This window comes from Lepisosteus oculatus, chromosome 9 (genome assembly GCF_040954835.1).
Source record: "Lepisosteus oculatus isolate fLepOcu1 chromosome 9, fLepOcu1.hap2, whole genome shotgun sequence".
Lineage (NCBI taxonomy): Eukaryota > Metazoa > Chordata > Actinopteri > Semionotiformes > Lepisosteidae > Lepisosteus > Lepisosteus oculatus.
In genome coordinates, this window is record NC_090704.1 from 36,518,831 (window position 1) to 36,541,170 (window position 22,340).

Sequence of the window (22,340 nt, forward strand, 5' to 3'; positions counted from 1 at the left end):
GAAAAGCTTAGGTTGCTGCTGAAAAAGGTTTTACTGGAACCAGTTAGGCATGCTCACCCTGTGGTCTGTGTTGGTTCTAATGTCTCAGCATAGTGACAGGGACACTGTACTGTAAAAAAGGTGCTGTCCTTTGGATGAGATGTAAAACTAAGGCCTTGTTTCTCCATGGTCATTAAAAATTCTAGGGTGTTAATCCTGATGTCCTGGCCAAAGTTCCCCCAGGTCTTTACCAATCATGGCCTCCTAGTATTCCCAATTTATGAATTGGCTGCATTGCTCTGTTCTCCTCCCCACTGACAGCTCATGTATGGTGAGCATACTTTGCGCACTTTGGCTACCTTCTCAACTTCCAGGGTAGTCTCCATTAACTGTAAAGAGCTCTGAGTAGAAAGTCCAGAAAAGTGCTATATAATAATCATCATCATCTGTTGCCCTTGGGCACAAGTAATAAGAGCGTACTCTGATAAATTCTAAAATCTGATAATAAGATTAAATGTAACAGAAGGTCAACAACGAGAGAAGGCTTTTTGGAACATTTAGTTTGTTATGTTACTAGTTGCTCTTGGATGCGAAGATCACATCCAGGCGTTAATTGAAACAAGCTAGGGTATCAGCTTCAACAACATGGTAATGAGATCGCACCTACTGTACAAAAAACAAATGATAGCATAATCTACGTTCTACAGTATACAGTGAGGGTAGGGCCCATTTTCTTAGCGGCCAATCAGAAGCCAGCGCAATGAGGAAGGAAGCAGGACGTTCTTATTTTTTTTCGTTTTCTCCTTACTTCCCCATTCATGAAAGTACTATAAATTGAACACGTCGAATTGCTAATAATAAAAGTATCTTTGTCATTTAAAGACCCTAACCTGGTTAAAGGTAAGAGTAAAATAACTATTTTGTTACAGATCACTGTTTCCCCGTGTCAAGCCTCTGTGTATTTGTTTTAGCAACATTGTAACGGCTATAAATTAAACAACCTCGTGTTCAGATACCAGCGCCCTGTTTAAAAATCTAATGCATTTTCAGAAAATAAACACAAAGTTCAAAGCTAGCTGGTCTCGGATACAAACTTTGATTATGTGTGTTGAAAGAAAAAAAGTGATGTGTAAACTACAACACTTCCGTTGGAAAAATACCGATCCCGCCCAACAGCAAGACGCACTCAAATGTGATGAGTTCGAGAAATATAATTTAAGGAGAAATGTGTTATTTTAATCGAAGCTTAAAATTTGTGCGACTGAAGCCATGGTGTATTTACGAGCACTATTGTAATGTAGCCACTTGCGCGTTGCTAAATGTGCTATAACAATTACTATTTTGTGTATTTGCTTACATTTCGTATGATCCAGAAATACCCCTCTTTTACCTGCCAAAACAAAAAAATCATAAATGAACATTTGACATAGATATATATATATATTTATTGTCTTCAACGAATCAATAATTATTCGAAGTCCCCTGTAGAGAAATTACACATTAAATAATTATGTGTTGCATGTTTTCTTCTAAAACGTGATCAATTTAATTTTTATTGTTATCAACATTTTTAACAGCGTTAAGGCATGTTCAATAAACAGCTCAAGGTCTGAAAAGTAATGTTAAAATCAATAAGTGTAACTTGAATGTTTCTTTCCGCTTTGTTAGGGCTCCTATTTTTAAGGCTGCAGTTATAAAAGGAGTGATATTACTGCCTCCACCCTTGACTGATTTCTAATTCATGCCAGTTAGACTAAGTTCCCTGTTCCATTTTATAAAAATATTAAAAATATGATGGAAAACCATTATATCTCACTTGGGGAGTTGTATAAATTAGTGGTCCCCAACCTTAGGTCTGGGGAACCCCGTTGTTTTCTAGTGGTTGTTAAAGCCAAACTCTTAATCTTGGGCTGATGTGATGTCAGTTTTCTCTTTGAAGCATGCTTTTAAATGCTTTAAAATTTTCAATGGGATATTTTAGGGTTTAGTACCCTGTAGCAATGGCTGGATTTAACAAACATCCCTTATTTCATCTTGTTAGCTGAAATGTAATCACTGTAGAAAGAAAATAGTCTCATTATGGGATAGGGGTCATAAGGGGCTGATATTATAAATTTAAAGTGACTATTTCTTACAGTATTTTTTTAATTAAAGTGTATGCATCTCCAATCTCCAGCAAGATTACAGAAGAAATGTCAGAGTCACTTCTGGGCTTATGAGAACTATGGCAGGAGAAGAGGTGACATAGTAGCAAATGTCTAATGCATTCAGCATTTTCCTTTTGGCAGATGGGGTACATGACAGTGGAGACTCACACCCAGAATCTTCTCCACTTGAAGAGGCTGCCTGGTTTGCGTTCCTGGTCTTTGCTTGTTGGTATGTTATTTACTTACTTGTGCCATTGAGATGGGATAGCATTTTATTTCAATAAAAAAATTATAAAAAATAATAACAATATAATAGGAATAAAAACATGGTGACACTGGGACCCTGTCCTCTGCATTAGATATTAAATTGAGGTCCTTACTACACTCTTTGAGAGAAAACGTGTGGTATTTAGGGTTTCCTGGATGAATTCTACTTCAGGTTTACTCAATCTAGTCTGTCTGTTATCTCCCCCTTAATTCAGTTAATGAAGTAATTTCCTGCTGAGCTGGTGGAGTGTAGTGGTTGTTTCAGTGGTGGATGAAGCTAGTGTCCTCTGAAATGAGAAGTATTTGGGGATTCTAAATGAAAAGTGCTGTATGAGGCACTACAGTGTGTTTGGGAAAATGCTGTGGTTCAAGTATGTGACCAAAAATGGACTGATAGGCCTTTAATGCTACAATATTATTGTTTTAACCAGAAGTCTTTGATTCTGGTTTCTGGTGATTGCAGTGAATGAACTATTATACTGTAGTTTTCTTTCATTAGAGCTATCTGTTTTAAGACTTGGGGACAGCATTAAATGTGCCTAATTATGCAATTAACTGGTACACTTGGATACAGTAAATGAAAGGTCAAATGGCAGAATAAAATTAAGAAAGGGCCTCTGAATGATTAAAATTGCCTACCCCTAGTTTTAAAAATTAAAGATGATGTAAGATCTTGTTTTACATCATTCCTTGTCATAAAACAATTTTTTTGCTTTGGATATGTATCTGGTGAAGGCCTTTGTTTGAGGGTCAGGGTGAAACAAGCCATTACCAATTCATTTTCAGAATTTCCAGACAGTGTCACTCATCTGAAAGCAGGGAGGTAGCGCAGGCAGCCCTGTGCCACAGCAGGATGAAGCCAACACTGGTACTGAAGCTGTTTGTTGCTCATCGGCTGGCTGTCCGGTCTTCAGCAGAGTGGTGTAGCTGTGAAATTTCTGTTCTCCAACTGACAAATTAGAACTTCTCCTTCCAAATCATCAAAGCCCTGTTGCCTTTTGGTCTCCAGTACAGTGGGGGTCTCAGTTAAATTTAAAGTAGTGAATAAAGTTATTTGGTAGCTGAATTAATTTATTTTTTTCCAAATTGTTTTAATCCCAAGAAGTGTCTTATAAATATACAAGTTTTAAAAAATGAAATATTGAATTTGTTTGGTGAATTTAAGCATCTCTGCAAGTGAATAAAGGTAGTTCTGAAACTCAGAAATTGGTACACTATTGATGCCAATTACAATTACCATTTGGCATTTTAAAGAACTGAAATAAAGCAAATTTACAAATAAGTTTCAAATGGGAAAACAATTAGCCTATAACTCAGAACTCAGCTCAAGCAAAAAATTCCAGAAGACCGTGTTCCTCTAGGAACATGGTTGGGAATCACTGTAGTAGATTTCAGTCTGGCACCTTGCAAATTAAATGCTTTTAGTATGAATATTTTTTCCTTTTTAACTCTTTCTGTTTTGCTTTACTATAGGAATAACTTCTGTTGGCCTTGCAGCAGCGTATTACAGCTCAGGTAAACATTTTTTGTATTATATCCTTTGAGCTCTGTGCTTGGAATGTATTGAAAAAGATTAACACAACTTTCTCTCCAACCTGTTGTGCCTTTATTAAGTTTGTCACAGGACATTGACTAACACCACAAATGACATAATTGGCCATATATATTGGAGCAGGAATGAATTTCTTCTTCTCCTTTGGCTTATATTCACATCTGCTAAAACTGTGCTTTTGTCCCCCTGCCATTCATCTGTCCTAGGGGAACCGCAAAGCTATTTTTTATATTTCAGGGTTAGAAAGAATCAGCACTGATAAGTGCATTTCAAACTACAATAAAAGTAAAATTGGAGGATTTAGAAGTTTGTGTACATCACAAAATAGATTAAATTACCAGGTATGTGCAGCACCATGTTCGGTGATTCAGAATGAGGCAGTAAAACTTCTAGTGATGTGAAGTGGCCCTATTTATAGATGGTTCTACCAACAATTACAACTTACTTGTTAACTCTGTATGCAGGTCATCATCATAACAGTAACTAGTGAGCAGAATGGGGCCACATCACTTCGCAACCTGTGGTGAGACCAGGGGTTTGCAATAACAGGGTAACTTACAGGACTTTCACAAAATCAACAATTTTGTGCTTAACTTGAAATTTGTACAATTTTTCTGTGGATTTATTTTGTTACTGAGATTTAATAACCAGTCTGAGAAATTGGGACTGTAGTTTCCTTCAAGTCCCATAGCTCTCAAGTACTTTTTGTTACTCAGCATCAGATCTGTTTATTACGTGCTGTATGAGTGTTATAAATCACCTGATCACCTGATAAAAAATGACAGCTGAAAATAGTTTCCTTTGCTGTCTTTTGAAAATGTAGTCCCTAACAAGCTGTAGCCTGCGGCCAAGTGTTAATTTTGTGCTCTGTGATTTACAGATAGCTGGCTGTGGAAACTTTTCTATGTGACTGGATGCTTGTTTGTGGCAATACAGAACCTGGATGAGTGGGAGGTAGGAAAAGTAGACCCAATCAGTGGCATGTTCAATTCAGCTACATAAAAAGTCTCCAGGAGGATCAGCACATCTCTATACACAACGCTTTTTTAACCCCAAGTCACAATGCCTGGGTAGTAGTGTTCCAGAAATGATAATACAAAACATCATCACAAATTGCTACAGTTGTTCATGTGACTTGCCTGTAATTTTTCTGTTAATTTTTCACATATTATGATTATGTGGTATAAATTCAGGACCCATGTTGTCACTATTAGGATGTTTCATGGTTTTTCATTTGCTGAAGAAACACATTTTTTTAAACCTGGCTGTAAGAGAAGTGCCAGTAGATGCTGTTTCTTCAGTTGATGAAAGAGACCTCACACAGACACCAAGCTGTGCTTTGTTATCAAAGCAAGCCAACACCCTCACAGGGACCGGTTTGCATTTTTTGCTTAGACGTATAAAACCATGTGAGTACAAAGGATAAGAAAGGAATTGATGTTCCATTGAAATATCTCTATCAACATGTAGCAATTCATAATTCCTATTATATAATATTTGTCTTGTTTACTTGTACTTACTAACTGTATCTGTAACCCAAAGCTATTCTCAGATCCCTAACCAACGTTAAACACAGTGGATATACAGTATAGAGTCTAGGATCCTCATGCTATGCAGTATTATTAACGGTCTTTTAAAAAAGATTCCTTAAAAGACAGTGCCATCAATGAGAGACCATCCTTTCCAGTCAGTTATTCACAGTAATTATCATTTCTATTGCTCCAGTCTCAATCCTATTAATAAAATAATTCATTATTAAATCGAATTATCTGAAAATATTTTTCTTCTCTGTTAGAAAAGTGGTCACTCAATGCCTTTTTCTACAGACAGGAATATACCTGTTAAATGATTGCTGCAGTTTCCACTGCTGATGCCTAGTTATGGAAAAATTGTTTAAGAAATGTTTTGTTATTCTATCACCAGGCTAAAAGGCAAATGAGTGTTGTGTTCATTACAATTTCAGAATGAGGAGAGAACCATTCACTTTTAAATCTTCCAATGCACTTTGTTTTTGCTCAGGAAGCCACTTTTGACAAAACTAGTGGCCAGGTGATGCTGAAGTCCTTAAATCTCTATACTAAAGTCCTAACCCTATGGAAGAAGGGTCAAGAACAAGGTAAAAAAATACACGTCTCTGTGCTTGCTGATTTTTCTTTTCCTTTTTCATGATGAGATTTAGCTTATCCTTGAAAGTGATTTCACTGGGACAGCTTCTATTTATTCATGAAAGATGCAGAGGTTTTGTAAATTTATTTGTATTCTGTATTTTCACCACCTAAGGTAACTGGGCACATTGAAAATGTTTTAGTAACATCTTGCTGTCTAAGAAAATGTGTTGCATAAATGCATAAAGCCAAGGCTTCATTTAACTTTTTGAAAAGTGAAATGAAAGCATTGGGTCATAGATGAGGTATTCCATTCAGGAATACACTTGCTTCTGAATAGGTAGACAAGAGAATGAATTCTGCTGTTTTTATGCTACAAACATATACCAGAAAGCATTTTGAAATGCATCCTATTTTCCTTTCACATTTTAAGACCGACACAACTATAATACTAGTTAATAAAACTGATTCGTATGACAGTTGTGAGGACATTCTCTGGACCAGATGCAGAAAATTATGTCCTGTCAACATGCATCAGCCCACAGTAAAAGGCACCATTCTGGAAGAATGTCCCAGAAGCACATTGGTACAATTCTTCAACATAGATGTAAACACACCAATGGGTTAACAACCATTCTTTCTCCTGCTTTTCTGCTGGTAGTGGTTGCCGAGCTCAAGCACATACGTGATGTCAGCGTGGAGGAGGAGAAGGTGCGGTATCTAGGAACAGGGTACATGGTGGTTCTACGCTTTGCCACGGGCTTCTCACATCCCCTAACACAGAATGCCACCCTTGGAGGACGCAGGTAGGTACTGCAAGCAGCACTCCACCACTTGACTGCTTGAGACTTGATAACCAGATCTACCCTCACGTTTGCCTCAAAATGACCTATAACACTGACTACAGTTATCTGCTCATAATTTCCTTGACATTCTGTTTAATCCTGTCATTAAGAACTCTGCTAAAACAACTTTAGTGGCCTGGAATTCAAACCACTAAGAAAGTGGAAAACCTTAATGACCTTCTAATCTAAAAATCTATATTGATACATTAGCATGTTTGTATGAATTTCTGTGTACTACTGTGAAACAACATAAACCATTTCAGTAAGTTCTACTGCACCATTTCAGATAATTCTGTCCACTATCCCTTAAGTAAAAATTAGCAAAATTGTAACGGGAACAATCTACAGTAGTTCAGGATCTCCATAAAGTCCTTTTGAGTAGTTCCTCATATAGTCTTGGTCTAGACCTAGAGCTGCTGAATCTTGAATGCTAGGAGTTTTAATTGCTTGCTTTCATAGTTATGGGGAATGTGATTGGGAGGTTGTATCTCTTCTCTTGTGAGTTTAGAGCTGCAAAACAAATATCATGACTCTGCATATAACATTAATGGTAAAACAAAACAAGTCAGAAAACTTATGTATTGCCATTAGCCTTGGTCTTTTTGTTTTCACTATCTCTTCTAGAAAATCTGGTCGTTTAGTTTTCCGATGACCCTTCTATTTGTTCTTTCCCTTAGTGATGCAGATGCTATAGCTAGGCTTCTGAAACAGTTCTTGGGGCTGGATAAGCTGAAACAGTGGGATGATGACCTAGAGAGCATTGAGAGTGAAGGGACAGACCCAGAGGAAGAAGGGGAACACTGATCTACACCTGCTCTCCAGCTCTAAAGTTGGGCAAAATACAGTGGCTTGTGACCACAGTTTCACGGGGACTGCCAGCCTGCCAACGAGGTGCCAGTCTTTGGTACGTTGATCTTAAACACTCCATCAACACTGGTGTGGTCACTTGTACTTTCTGGTATTAATACAAATATTAATATCGCAAGAAATCATTTTCCATTTTCCTAGTATTTGTATGGGAGGTGTCCAAGTACAGTATACTTCTCACTTTCTTTTCTCCTTGTTTAAAATCTGATTTTAAACTCAGCCTGTGATTGGTTTAAATGGCTATATAAATGACACTTTTTTCCCAGCCTGTTTGTATTGTTTTGTGCTGACCTCCCAGGTTTGATCCCGTCCTGTAATTTCCTCTTTGAATGAAAAGCACAGAGAGTGATCACATTGCCCAGCAGCTCTCTCAATGACATCAAGGGAAGAGGAAGCAATTTGAGATAGAGTACTGCAAAATACTCACTCCAGTGTCCAACTGAAGAGGGAAGGAATGGAAATTGTGCCTGCTACAGAATGTGTGCTTGCTATGTAATTACCACAAGCTTACATTGTTTATTTGTGCATTTGAGGCAATAGGCTGGCTCTATTGCCAAATATGAGAAAACACATTTTGTTACCTTTTGGTTCGATGTCTAATTGAAACCTACAAGGTCAGTATTTTTAATTATTTTAAACAATTTATTTCAAAAGAAGTATTTAGTTTTTAGATAAATTTGTACAATAGTCTGTGGGAACTGGCATCCCATCTAAGGCGTGTCCTGCCTTGCTTGCTTGGATAGGCTCCGGCTCCCCAGCAAATTGGATGAAGCACCTAGGAAGTGGATGGTTGGTTTCGTACAATACATCTGGTGTAGCAAAATGCAGACTTGGAAGATTAGGTCGGATTTCTGTACTTTTTATTTGTAGTTTTTCTATATGTGATCTAACAAAAAAATAAAAGTGTAGATTTAAAATGCATATTCAAAGTTTGTCATTATATTTGGAGAAAGAACAGTGACACTTGCTGTTGACTATTTAGACTAGGAGCCTTGAACTCCTAGAGGGGCATGGCATCTTGTGGTTTCTGTTCCTCCTGGGTTTTTCTGAGTAATTGGTTTACATCATATATTGGATACATACTGTAATCCTCTTGAGGTCTTGTGAGCTGTTTTTTAGGTGATCAGCTCAGGATAAAGACATTTTTGTTTAAGTCGGGGGAAAAAATAGACCCCTGGTTTAAATACCATGGATTAAGTCTGCTGACTTCTACAAGTGATTTGCAAACTTTCCTCACAAGATTGATATTAATATATAAAAAAACCACAATGGTCAGAGACGGGGAAGCAGTGTGGAAACTAAAAATAAAAGGTTACAGTATACAAATCCTTGAACAAGCAAATGCTAGCTGTACAGAATGGATTGGTCTTTTAATTCAAAATGACTAAGTACATATTATAAAGCCTCTTTAAAAAAATCTAAATTATTTGGTTAAATAAGTACTAAATCTCTATAATGTAAAATTACATTGCAATTTACAAGAAGGTAAGGATGTTTGCAAATAAGAGGAGGGCATTCATCCCATGTACTGTAGGTCATTTGGGTGCATATGTTGTATAACTATATGATCTGAGTATCTCATCCAGCTATGATTTGAAAGAAAACAGTATGACATTTTGTGAAAATGGCAGGACAGTTTGTTCCAAAGCTTTGTATAAAAATAATGGCTCCTATTCTCCTTCCTGCAATGTGTGCCTTATACACCAGATCTGAGCCCTATGGAAGATTTGTAAGATGGCCTGGAATCACATGGCATCTAGGTTTCTGACACCAGTGAAAAGGCCTATCCAGGGTCTACGAGGGGAATAAGTCACAATCAAATAAGAAAGCATCTGCAATCTGGTGCAAAACATTTGTCACAGATGTAAAGCTTGTATTGCTTCCAACGATGGACACACATTCTGTTAGCCTGTAACTTTTTCTATTGATTAACAACTAAAATAGTTTTATTATTAAAAATATGAATTGCCATAATTAATTTTCCTGTGTCAAATATGTATAATATTAGTGCACTTGCTACAATAATTGATTTTTTTTTATAATAACTTTGTGAATTTGTTGCAGTTATAAAGTTCAACTTCTGAAATCAAAAGACAATTCAGTTCAAATCAGATGAGTGTGTGATCTGGTGCAGCTGAAGTTGGTGTCCTACTGCAGCAGCTCGACCGTTTCTTGTAGATCTCTGAGAAAGCTCCTCAGGCAGTCCAGGACTGGATTGGCATACTCCTCTAGCCATTCCTCCACAGTGTCAGGATAATATAGGAGCCCCATCACTACCCTCAGCTCTTCAATCATTGATTCCCACTTTGACAGCAGCCTAGAAAAAAAAACACTGATAAACCATGGAACCCAACCCTGTGTCTGTGTGTAGTAGCAAGACATTTGACTCAACTCTTTACTACTCATATGGGACAACTGGGCCAGTCAGAGCTGAAATTTCAAATGAATCATACAATTGTGCAACACTTAATCAAGTGTTAAAACTAAAATATACATTGCTAGACATTTGTCTTAATGGTTATGGACATAATATACAGTATGACTTCTTCATTAATGGAAGATGCCAATAAAACTCAAAAGCTCGAGACTGTCCAGGTGACTGAAGATAAAGATTTGAGGTATGCTATTGGGAATCACTAAAAATGAGAGCATACATTTTTATGGTAAAGCCCATGATGGCTTTTAAAGTACTACAAATTAAAATTCTTAGTGTAATAAATGAAATAAATTTTAGGCTGTTTTTCCCCACTTACCCCCTAGCCTCAGGCTCAAACTGCTGGACCATTACAGGATGGACAAACTTCCTCTTTCTGTGATATGGACTGAACCATCCAGCTGCATATCTGCAAAGAAATCCAGAAGTTTGAATTCAGTATACATCTGTCATCAGGAAATTCCTATTAATTCTGTGGCAACCTAAAATTTATCCTGAAAATATAGAATAAGAAGGGACTATACCCTGAAAGGGATGCTAGTCGCAGGGGGCACACAACCTCTGGCTCACATGAGCAAATCAGATACATCAATTATCTTATCCAGTGCTTTGGGGTTTAGAAGTTAAATGGGTCACACAGAGAACACCCAAATATACATGGAGAAACCTTGCAAATATCACAGAGTATCTCAGTCCAAAAGTGAACCTAGAGCTAAGAGCTGAAAGGTAGCAGTGTTTGCTGCCATGCTTCTTAAGTCAAGAAGTCAGTGTAATTCATTGTAGGCATGTCCTTTAAACAGTTGTCTCTCATCGTTCCCATCTGGTGCTGTAATGGTAGCTACAGGGATATTAATTAAGAAGGAAATTTCTATTGCACTTGTGTTGTTAAGCAGAAAGCAGTCTCAGAGACATACAGTATGCATGCACTAAAGTAAGCTGACAATTTGATAATGACTGAACAGCAATGAGAAGAACAATGAACATTACAGCCCTGTTATTTAGTCATCACAGCATGCGGCCATATACAGTACTACATATTTATAACTCTTTGACGAATATGAAATAAATAGTTGAGAGTAAGTTGACTGCTCAACAAGCAGAAAACAAGTAGAAGAGCCGTGTCCCTCCAGAAAGTGCATGCTTTAAAGCAACTTGCATGTTTCACTGATTACTGAATAATGCAAAATTAATAACGCTGTATTCACACACTCCTCTGCACTAGATGACAACTTTACCTGTTTCCCTCCAGCACTCTGTCCACGGATGGCTTCAGGTAGGCAGTGATCTGGGTTACTAGCTGGGCCACGTTACTGCCAGGGAAACTGCCAAAGTCTTGCCTGCACCAAAAGAGCCAAGCATACTGTACACCCATTCACTTGGCAACAATAGCTGGAATGGATGGCTTGTGGGTTTTATGAGTATTTTTAAATTAACTTTGAATCAACAAATAATGTTAAAACAAACATTTAGTGTTGTTAAGTTATTAAGTGCATAGTTAGAACAAATGTATGCTAAAATAATTGACATTAAATCCATCTGAAGTTGGAAAGGGGCAGTGTCTCATCCTGGGGGAGAACAGTTAAGTGTTCTCAATCCTAACCTGCGGCTTTATGGCTGCAGGATAAGCTCCTGCTTAACATGAACCTCAGCAGGGTAAGTGTTTTTTTTTTATAAAGGAAGAATGGAAGATTGGAATGAAAAAGCCGTAAAGCTCTCAACAATAGCCGCAGATCATGAACTAAAACCAACAGTTATCCTGCTGAGCCACAAGATTATTCAGTATGAAATCAATAAAAAAGGCATTTTGTGACTTGATCGTCTCTGAGCCTAAGTTATATTTTGCAAATATTTTTACAATTATAAGAAATGGGTACAGTGTGCATACACTGTACCTTACCAAATTCACAGATGTTTTTTTGTAAATTCCATATCCACAGCATTTTGAAACATCTGAATTTCATAGTAAAAACATATAGCATACATCATAAATTCCACAGTGTTATATAGAAACATGAGCAAATACCAGAAAATAGAAAAAAACAATAAAAGATAGTGAAAGAAAAGCAGTTTTAAGTTCTTGATACAATAGTCATGTATACAGCAGAAACCATAATTTAATTTCTCCAGATGTCAGTTTTGAACCAGCACAGCATCCTGAAATGGAATTGACTGCGCTAAACTGGTCTTTCAAGATGGGGATTTTACCATCCACAACTCGGGTGGAGCGGTAGCTCTGTGGTTAAGGATCTACGCTTGTGGCTGGAAGGTTGCCAGTTCAAATCCTGCAGCTGGCAGAGGAATCCTACTCTGTTGGGCCCCTGAGCAAGGCCCTTAACCCCAACTGATCCAGGGGCGCCATATAAATCGCTGACCCTGCGCTCTGACCCCAAGTTTCTCTCTCCCTGTGTGTTCCACGGAGAGCAAGCTGGGGTATGCAAAAAGACTAGTTCTTAATGCAAGAAATTGTATGTGGCTAATAAAGTGACCTTATTTTATCTTAGCAACTTCTTCTACTGTTTTCCAAAAACACTGCAAATTCTCCAGCTAGGTTTTGTTTTCTAGAAAATACAGATTGTATTAAATACCACCATCATATGTGTTAAACCATCACATTATTGTCATTCACATTCACAAACAGTTAGGAAGGATTTTGATACTACAGACAGTTTTGGGGTGGTTCTGCCTTTTCTGCCCCCATGGGATTACTGTCTGCCCCTGGAGAGCAAATTGTGAGAAAGCTGAATTATTAGTTTTACCTTTGTGCCACTGATACCACCAGATTTCATGGTAGACAAGATTTCAGTGTCAAGTTTTTTACAGGTGCTTTGCAGTGCTCAGTTCTGTCTCATCCTAGACTTACAATGCAACTGACCCACTGGTAGGTACCTGCACTGTATTATATTTACATTATGATGATATAAGTTAATTTCTTACATTGTTTTACAAGTTATTTTGATTACTTTTATAATTTTGATCGTAACCAGCTGGAGGTTACCCTGCAGTTGTGGCGTGAACAATGCATACAGTAAGTAAGACCTTACTTTTAATAATGTGCACAATTTTGCCTATTCAAGAAAGTTGAAACTCTAGAATTTCTAGTTTCAGAAACTCATCAGACATGAATAGAATATGTTATTTTGGGCAGAGAAATCAGATATTCAAGACACTACAAACAAAACTGTCAAAAGAATCTCTCATTTGGAACCTATTGTATGTTTTATGTTAAACCAAATACTATCCAAATATTTTTCATTAAAGAATACTGAGCATACAGAAAATGCATTGTTCCAAGGCACTCTCACCGTACAAATGTGTCAGTTTCCAGACTGGATATTCCTAGGCATTGCCGAAATGTTTCCTGTGCATTGTCTGTGAAAACACCTGTCACAAAAGAGCAGAAAAGACAATTACAGTAGGAAACTACTGTCCTCTACTGTCCTGTAGTGTTAATCCTTAGGGATTAACTGTATTTTAGAGTTCACGTGTTCACGTGGGTTTCCTCTGGGTGCACTGGTTTCTTCCCACAGTCCAAAGACTGGTAGGTTAATTGGTTTCTGGGAAAACTGCCAATGATGAGAATGCATGCATATTTGTTTTTGTCTGCCCTGCAATGGACTGGTTTTCCAACCAGGAAGTATCCTGCCATGTGCCGCTGCTTGCCTGGATAGGCTGTAGCACCCCTGTGACCTTGTATTGGATAAGGTAGTTAGAAAATGAGTGGAGACTTTAATAGCTTTTCCTTCTCACTTTCAGCATGTCGAAAAGCAGAGGTCTGGGTTTCATGTTAGCAGTTTTGTTCATCACAGAGAAGACAAAGACAGATAACCCACAAGTGTCACAGTCTAATTGGAGAATGAGAAGCTGTGTGCTGGTCTCACCATGATGCAGTGTCTGCAGACAGGCTGCCAGTGAAGGCAGACCCACAGGAAGCAGCTCACATAACACAGAGAAATGGTCATACCTGTGAGACACAAACGCACAGTCATTCACTGTCAAACTGCTTGCTTTCAGGACAAAACAACTCCCACAAAACTGCAGATGGTTAAAACTTAATTGATGTCTATGAAAATCTAGTAAAAAAAATATTTAAAAAACAGGCTTTTTTGTATATCAAACATTTATATAAAATATATAACCCTTGGAAAACCCAAGTAATAACTATGTGTCTTTAACAAACCCAACTGCATTCTCTCACCTTTGCCAGCCTGTGACCGCGATACCCTGGATCTCCACCATCCCTTCAGGCAATGCACTGACTACCTTTAGCCACTGCATGTGATTGGCCACATGGTTGTCAATGCAGGTGAGACACTGGTTGACCTCTGTCGACCCTTTAAAGGAACTAGCCACCCAAAGCTTGGAGAGCCCGCTTTGCTGGTACTTCTCGATCAGATGCACTAAAGCAATAGCACAAATTAATATATTATTGAATTTAACAGTTGGACATCAGAGCATAACCATTGATCTCATGTACTAGTTCCTTTCATTACTGTTATGTGAAAAAAAAAATTCTACATTGTCCTAGTCATCTGCAGAACAGCAATAAGCTTCAAGATAAATCCTTGCAATACTGAAGATCTCATGAGGCCTATATAAAATCTGTCAACATCAGATATTAATATCAAGACATCCCTTATAAGTTGGGGTAGGGGGTAGGGTTACCACCTATTCATTTTTAAAAATCCTAGACTTATTGCATTTGTAGGAAGAAGGGAGGAGGGAGTCCCCTTGCAAATTGTCAACTTCTGTTGGCAGTCCAACTCCATTCCCAGTTCTCAGATATTGCAGGCATTTAATCCAGATACTGTACATTGGGGGTAGAGGAAGGATTTACTCAACTGACTGGACAAAAGTTATGAGCCATTATTGTACAAGTGTTCTGGTTTCCTTGCACAACCCCCCAAAAAACATACTGGTAGTTTAAATGGCTTTTGTGTCTGTCTGCAATGGACTGACATGCCATCCAGGGAGTATCCAGGGAGTACTCTGCCTTGTGCCTGTTGCTTGCCGGGATATGCTCCTTGCACCCTTGAAATGGAAGAAGCAATTAGAAAATGGATGAATGGATATAGTTCTTACCTGTTTGCTCCACGTTAAGTGCTGGGTTATAGTCCCAGATCATCGGCTGGACAAGCCCTGCAATCCCACTCTCTGTCACAGATGGGGTGAACAATGATCACATTACAGCAGCAGCAACAATGTATTATAGTACATGCGCAAAACCTATGCAAAGAAAATCATTGGTAAAGGCTCGAAAATTGCTTGACACAACAAATTATTTCAAATGCATTTCCTAATTGCAGCAGGGCTGGAACGGACAGGAGGCTGAAGGACTTTGTTCCGAAATATGTTTTGATTATTTTTGTAAATAAAAACAGACGTGTCTGGTATCTGCCTTTGATTACCCAGCATGTGAGAACAGGGCTGATGCCTGCATTCTCATGCTGTTCAATCAACCCAATCAGCTCAAACAAACCCGCACTCCAGCCCAGCCAGGAAAAGGGGGGAGAATATACTAAGTAATTGTAAGTACTCTTTAGAAAAAGTTCATTAATACAAATGTTGGTCACGGCACTGGCCATAGCATTTTAAGTGCAGGCAGATCATAAAAGATCCCTCTATGCTTCCAAAAATCCAATTATCATCACGTATACTGTAACCTTCAAAATGCATGTCAGATGTTTTCATATCAGAATATTGTGCTGTAGAGTGCAGTGTTAAATTATTATGCAAATAGAAATACTGTATGTAAATGCCTCCGTCTCTATCACTATATTTAGATCAATGTCACTTCTGGGGCACATTATTCAGACTTGCCACTTCTGCACCAGCAATCTGACAGCACATCTGCATGCTGACAATATAGTCATGAGAAAAGGTGACACTAAGGTTATCAGTTAGGTTTTTCAATAGTGATACTGCTATATTTGTGAATCTGAAATGAAACATTTACATTTTATATGCTATTCAAAAATTGTAACCTAAAACAGAACATTTTCCAGAACTAGGATATGAAAGCAAGTTAGGAAAGTGAGGCTATTCAATAGTATTTCATTGTTTTTCATGTAGGTGCAATTAAATGGTTAGAACACAACCAGGAAAGTATATGTAGTGGTATCATAAGCTGACAAACATATCGCCTTCTTTCTTACCCCTGAGGAAATCCTGGCTCATGCCCCTGAGCATGTCATCCCACATAATGAGGGTAAGATGGGGGTGTGCAGACAGCACTTGTTCTGCCACGTTCTTCATATGACTCAAGTAGAGTCCATCCACATTGTTTCCGTGGAGACTGAGCCACTGTTGAGACTCTTCCCCTTGCCCTAGGAGATGGACCTGCAGGGAGGAAGATCAGACTTTTTAATTGTTTTCATTTTTGATATCAGCGCTGCTTCACAACAATTGGCGATCTCTTTGCCCAAATCACCTTCAGTGCCATGTTGGATAAGGTGCTACAGAAAGGCAAATTTGCCCAATATAATAAAATAGAAAACAAAAACAAGGAACCGTATTTAATAAACAAATCAGTGAAGTTTCATGTTTTATGTTCAATTACAATGTTCTAAATTGATGTGCATTTCCAAAATATTTTCTTTCCTTTATGAAAAACAATCCATGAACTATGAAAATTGCATATTAAAGCATGTTTTATTTTAATTTTGTCTTTTATTAGTGATGGATCATATACTGTAACTTACTGAATAGACGAACATCCTTATAAAGATTGTGATCCTACTGAAGAAGCAAAAGCTCAAGAGGTCTCCTTATTTACTTTCATCATCTCTCTCATAATGCCACATCTCTTGATGGTTCACAGCCCTTATACAAATAGTAATCTATTCACAATATTGTATTTGTACTAATAACAGGCAGGGTTATTAGATTGTAAGATCAGAAGACTGAAGATACTCTTTCATGTTCTCACTCTCATCTGATAGATTCCACCTAACACTCTCTGGCTACTATTCTTCTTCCTCAGGATTAAGACAGTTTCTACTTTATAAAGAAAAATGTACAGCATTTGGCAACCATAAACAGCTGAAAAATATAGCAAATGATCAGATTAAAAAACAGTCTAGGTTTCAGAAAAATATAAAATCTGGATCCTTTTTAAAGTTTAATAAACACTTAAACAATGATCTTAAGAGTCATTTTTTAAAATTTAAGTCTTACATGGCATTAAGCTAGAAGTGTTAATTTCAGGAAATATACTCCCTGCTTTCTTAATGTGCTCTTTGTGTTTTTACACTTTCTTGCTGTGGCTGGCATATTGCTCCCGACCAGATAGAGAGTAATCTCCCAAGGTCTTGCTTAGAATTTTTTTTAAAAAAGTATGTAACCTAAACAGTTACAGTATATTGATGTTGTATGTAGATTTTCAACTGTCCTGTTCTCCACTAATGCAGAAGTTGTCCCAACCCCATGTCACCCCATACCTCATCTGCCCCAAGGTGCAGGCACTGCGCCTCAGGGTGCAGCGCCATCACCTGGTCAGTAATGGCCTGCAGCAGCTCCAGAGACTGTTGCCTGTGGGGGTTGATAGCACTGGGGTAAAAGCTGACTTCTCGCAGGTCGGAGAACTGCCGGTGCTTCAGAACAAACTGAGAGGAAGAGGCAATCACTGGCCGGGGAACATATCCAGAGACTCATGCTACATTGTATAAACACAACCATAACATGGGTCGCATTTCTCAACTCTTGTTAGCACAGTATGTTAACTGCAATTTTATTTTTAAACAAAACTAACAAGGTTAAGACATCAGAAAGAATTGTTTTAATCACCCATAATATTATCATCTTGAAAGACTTATGGAACACACTGTTATTTCACAAATATATGAGAGAAGATTCTTTTCACGAGCACAGGACAGTCACAGTCAGAGAATTTTCCAATTCACGGTCATGGACAGAGCCTATTTTGACAAGCAATAAAGCAGGGCACACACTGAATAGGATGCCAGGCCATCACAGGGTAGACAAAGACATGCACACAACCAAACCTAGGCCCAAATTTCCAAGAGGTCAATTAACCTACCAGTAGGTTTTTGGATTTTGAAGCACCCAGAGTTAACCCACATGAACATGGAGAGAACATATGAACTCAAAGCAAATAACACTCCAGAGCCAGAACTAAATCAGCGAGGCAGCGATGCTAACTACAAAGCCACTGTGCCACCTGTTTCAATAATGATTGTCTTAAAAATACGTTCTGACACACACACCCACCTCCATGTGTCCAAACGTCTGTATCAAAGGGATCACCTCTAACCCACTGGATTTGGCTAGATGTTGGATTTGCTTGATCTCATCTGGGCTGGAAATTAGAGGTCAGCAGTAAAAGTCAAGTCTTTATCTTATACAAATTTCAATTCAACAAAGCCACAATCTGTTTGTTATGACTTGACCCACTGTTATGACTGAATCTTCTGCTGAAAAGGAATGTTTATGTGATGATAAGAGACCATTTTAACAATTAACACTAATACTGGCATTTCACCATGGCCAAGGCTACAGCGTAGGAACAACAATTTTCAATATAACAAAGCAGTTATGTATAAAGATTTTTTTTATGTTTCTATATGGCCAAGTCCTTTTAGTAAAAAAAATATTCTAAAAACAAAATTTACTAAAAAATACACTAAGATATTCCAAAAAAACAGAGGGATCTCTGTCTGGTAGGAATGATGTTGATGACTACTTCAATGAAATTGTAAAATATTAATGATGACATCAATGCATATAATCTGCTTTCTCAATTATCACATACGTAATTCAGAGAGTATTTCTCAACTACGCTCATACAATATCCTCAGCAGCTCCATGCTCCATGCTCACAAACCATTCCACCAAAAATCTGAAATCCACAACTATAATGAAGAATTCTTAACCACTTAGCTTTAGCATAGGAATATTTAATGCACTTTTTCCAGAGCTACTGTACAGTATATTCCAGATTTCTTTACCAAAGTAATTTAATTGGTCCAATAAGATGACTACTTCCAAAATGTTTTTCATTTTGTCAAAAAGCTTCATGGATACTGAACCCAGAATCAAATGTGTACTTTAACTTAAACCACTGATATAACCCAGATAAAAGGGGTCAGATTTATCCAATAATCTGGTCAATTAAGTTAATTTCAATCTAAAGAAATAAAACACAAAATCAAGTGACCCAATAATGGCTCACAACTCTGATGAGGCGGTAAACTAGTCTTGCTCCCTAGGCTCCTTGAATAGGCTCTAGGTTGCTGCCAGCCTTATCAGGAGAAGTGGCTTTCTGATAATGACATCTCACCTGTCACATCTCACCTGTATGCATGTTTAGCCCGCAGGACCTCCAGGATACCTCCGTAAGGAAACATGTCTTCGTACTCCACAAGCAATCCATCAGCGCCAAGTTTAGAAAACAAGGGGAAGAGCTACACAAGAAATAAAATATAAAAGTGATGAAAACTTTGTGGTATCTTTTTTTAATCAATGTTGTTGGGTTCTCAGCTTTTTAGGATCCTCTTTCCATTATGCTACCTTCAACTTGTGTGGCTGTGGCTGCCCAGCACTATGAGTGCAAGACATTGATTTATTTGTACATGTACAGTATGTACAGTAGTAAGTATACTGTACTTCGTTAACTGTTCTTTCACTCAACACCCTGACACAAATATTCTAAAATCCAGTTGTAATCTATTTTTTCTGGTCTTCAAAAGCAGCAGTGCCTTTAGTCTATTCATACAATTACAGTATATACAGTACATCTGTCCCTTCATTTTCTAACCACTGCAATTCAGGTCCACAGAGAAGCCATAGCTCCCTGGACATGACGTTAGTCCATCACAGGGCACACACTCACAACAGGACCAATTTTCCCATAATTAACCCACAGTATGTCTTAGACTGTGGGAGGAAACAGGAGCACCTTGAGGTGTTCATACAATAATATTTGCATTTGTACAGTATGTTACACCCAAATAGCTCACAGACCACTTCTAATTTCTGGATATTTATCCTATCTTTGAAATGATGTTTGAACAGTGTCAGTTAAAGAAATACACAGATCTATAATAAATACAAAGCACGGCAGCAATATGCATTTATGAATTAGTAATGAAATGATAGTTACCTGTGCCAGGTATGATATTCTAGGAGGGGCCCCCTTCAGATCAAGGTGAACTAATTTCTTTCCGATTGACGTAGAGGTCATGGCTTCCTTGTAGTCACAAAGCTCAGCAATACAAAAAAAATCAAGGGACGTAAATATACAGTAAAACGGTATCTATTTATTGTGTCTCAAATATTCCTGTATTTTTATGTAAGTAAGGCCTGTCCTGTGCGAAACTGTTTAAGTATAAGTAGATTTTTTGCAGTATGCTCATAAGTACAGACAATATGTAGTATTATACTGGTTACAAAGTGTTGTCTAAAAAACAATTATTCATATACGAACTATTGTTTTTTATCCTGCGATGTTTATTACAAAAACGTCCGACCGTTTGCAACAGTAGTCAAATAGTGAAGGATATATTATATATGGATTAAACACCAGTGATTTCTAAATAATATATATATTTCTTCGACTATTCAAGATTAAATAAAAAAGATCTTCAAGATAAAATAAGTACATTGTACCGGCAAATCCGTAGAAATAGTAATGCTCACAATTCCAGCGAAATATTTGAAATACTTAATACACGCTTATAAATGTAGTTGCAATTAATATAGTGAAGAAAAGTCTAACTTCAACATAAAAGGCGTAAATATTACAGCTCTAGCGACACAATTAAGCGTGTAACATTAATTCTGTCCGCAAATCTACCTGGAACCAGCCTGCACACAACTGCAATTCAATGTGGACGATAATAAACAGAACACTCCGATACTCTCGACATTCTACTGCTTTTGGCTTCTTGGCCTGCCTCCAAAGTTACGTATTTATTCCAGCGCCAGACCCGATTGTATAGAAGTGATTCTAGACAATGGTGGTTGCAAAGTAGTAGTGTTTAGTGCAAGTATATATAGTTAGCTTTGTCTGCATAACCTGGAAAACACATCATGGCTATGCAGCGGCGCAGCAATAAGAAGATAACAGACAACAATGGTATTGAGAAAAAAATTAAAAGGTAAGACACAGATGAACATGTCATAGAATTTGTGCAAGAACATCTGTCCAGGAAAGGCATACGAAAAAAAGTTATTTGTGCAACAGAAATATCTTAATTCATTTTGCGTTTCGAAATGGCATGCACACAACTTTCAGCATTAAAGGGATGAAATCACACATGCAGAAATAAAGCCGTATTAAGTTACCAGCATTGTTTTATATAAATTCCTATAGCTAATGTGTACTGCGTATAAGTTGGTTATAGTGTTTGCACGTTAAGTACAGTAGTTGCATCGAACATAATGCTGGCAGAGTGAATATTGTTCCAACACTGTGGGTTCATTCCTGTCAGGATACTAGGTTCACTTCGTTAAATGTTACTTCCGAGTGATAATTGTACTTCCTGGATTTGAAAAGAAAGCGGATTAATGTATAGTTTTGAATTTGCTTTGGTTGGAGCGATTTTGGAATACAGTCGCAGAGATTACGGAACCAGCCTTTATTCACTGAACATCTGAGTGAGACTGTAAACTGAGGTTGTGGAGAAACTTTATAAGATATAAAGTAAATACAGTGCTGTTCATTAAGGCGTGTTCCAGGTTTGATCACCAGGTAAGCAATGTGTGCAAAGCAAGAACAAGTTGGGACAGCATGTCAGTCCGTTGTAGGGCACACAGACACACACGCTCACACCAGGGTCAGTTTTTCCAGAAGCCAGTTAACCTACTATTATGTCTTTTGACTGTGGGAGGAAATTGGAGCATCTGGAGGAAAGACATGCGTACACGGGGAGACAAACTCAATGGTGATAACACCTGAGGTCTGGAACTGATCCCAGGGTCCTAGCTGTGCAAGGCAGCAATGCTAACTTCCGTGCCACTGTGTCACCCAGTGTAAATTATGAAGAAGGTACTATTCATTTGCATCAAGGGCAAACTGCCGGTTGATTTCATACGCGTACTCTACAACACACATGGATAAATGGACAGCTTGTTATTCAGCTACACTGTATACCATCCCTGGTACGCTGTGGGCTCCATTTGAATTAT

General features: G+C 37.9%; 3 protein-coding genes across 5 annotated transcripts in view; 2 read left to right on the forward strand and 1 right to left on the reverse strand.

Moving 5' to 3' along the window:
- The first annotated feature begins 734 nt into the window (after positions 1-734).
- Positions 735-8,683, forward strand: cybc1 (cytochrome b-245 chaperone 1). Its single transcript, XM_006635358.3, has 7 exons — positions 735-879; positions 2,268-2,355; positions 3,867-3,908; positions 4,826-4,899; positions 5,965-6,061; positions 6,712-6,856; positions 7,573-8,683. Exons 2-7 carry the CDS (start codon positions 2,268-2,270, stop codon positions 7,697-7,699), a joined length of 573 nt encoding a protein of 190 aa, XP_006635421.1. The 5' UTR covers positions 735-879; the 3' UTR covers positions 7,700-8,683.
- A 432-nt stretch (positions 8,684-9,115) lies between these two features.
- On the reverse strand, positions 9,116-21,085 carry hexd (hexosaminidase d). 2 transcript variants are annotated; one of them, XM_069194489.1, is made up of 13 exons: positions 21,007-21,085; positions 20,314-20,415; positions 19,506-19,615; positions 18,423-18,510; positions 17,633-17,797; positions 16,349-16,532; positions 15,276-15,347; positions 14,392-14,593; positions 14,075-14,157; positions 13,499-13,577; positions 11,432-11,533; positions 10,516-10,605; positions 9,116-10,079 (listed from the first exon to the last, which is right to left on the reverse strand). In XM_069194489.1, the coding sequence occupies exons 2-13, from the start codon at positions 20,392-20,394 to the stop codon at positions 9,911-9,913; spliced, it is 1,425 nt and encodes a 474-aa protein (XP_069050590.1). In that variant the 5' UTR covers positions 20,395-20,415; positions 21,007-21,085; the 3' UTR covers positions 9,116-9,910. The 2 variants fall into 2 exon arrangements, with proteins under 2 accessions (XP_069050590.1, XP_006635422.2); XM_006635359.3 differs by lacking the exon at positions 21,007-21,085 and adding an exon at positions 20,820-20,995.
- ogfod3 (2-oxoglutarate and iron dependent oxygenase domain containing 3) overlaps positions 21,062-22,340 on the forward strand; it is a 34,700-nt gene continuing 33,421 nt past the window's right edge. The window contains exon 1 of one of the 2 annotated variants that reach the window (XM_015356063.2): positions 21,062-21,310. In XM_015356063.2, coding sequence (XP_015211549.1) covers positions 21,286-21,310 — 25 coding nt within the window. In that variant the 5' untranslated portion in view covers positions 21,062-21,285. The remainder of the gene's footprint in view (positions 21,311-22,340) is intronic. The other variant, XM_006635107.3, reaches the window with a different exon arrangement.

Coding starts and splice junctions, on each gene's coding strand:
- hexd (XM_069194489.1), bottom strand. CDS start 20,394: ATGACCTCTACGTCAATCGGAAAGAAATTAGTTCACCTTGATCTGAAG. Junction 19,616..20,313: donor GAATATCATACCTGGCACAG/GTAACTATCATT, acceptor TTTCTTGTGTAG/CTCTTCCCCTTGTTTTCTAA. Junction 18,511..19,505: donor CGGGCTAAACATGCATACAG/GTGAGATGTGAC, acceptor TCTAATTTCCAG/CCCAGATGAGATCAAGCAAA.
- cybc1 (XM_006635358.3), top strand. CDS start 2,268: ATGGGGTACATGACAGTGGAGACTCACACCCAGAATCTTCTCCACTTG. Junction 2,356..3,866: donor TTCCTGGTCTTTGCTTGTTG/GTATGTTATTTA, acceptor GCTTTACTATAG/GAATAACTTCTGTTGGCCTT. Junction 6,857..7,572: donor GCCACCCTTGGAGGACGCAG/GTAGGTACTGCA, acceptor TCTTTCCCTTAG/TGATGCAGATGCTATAGCTA.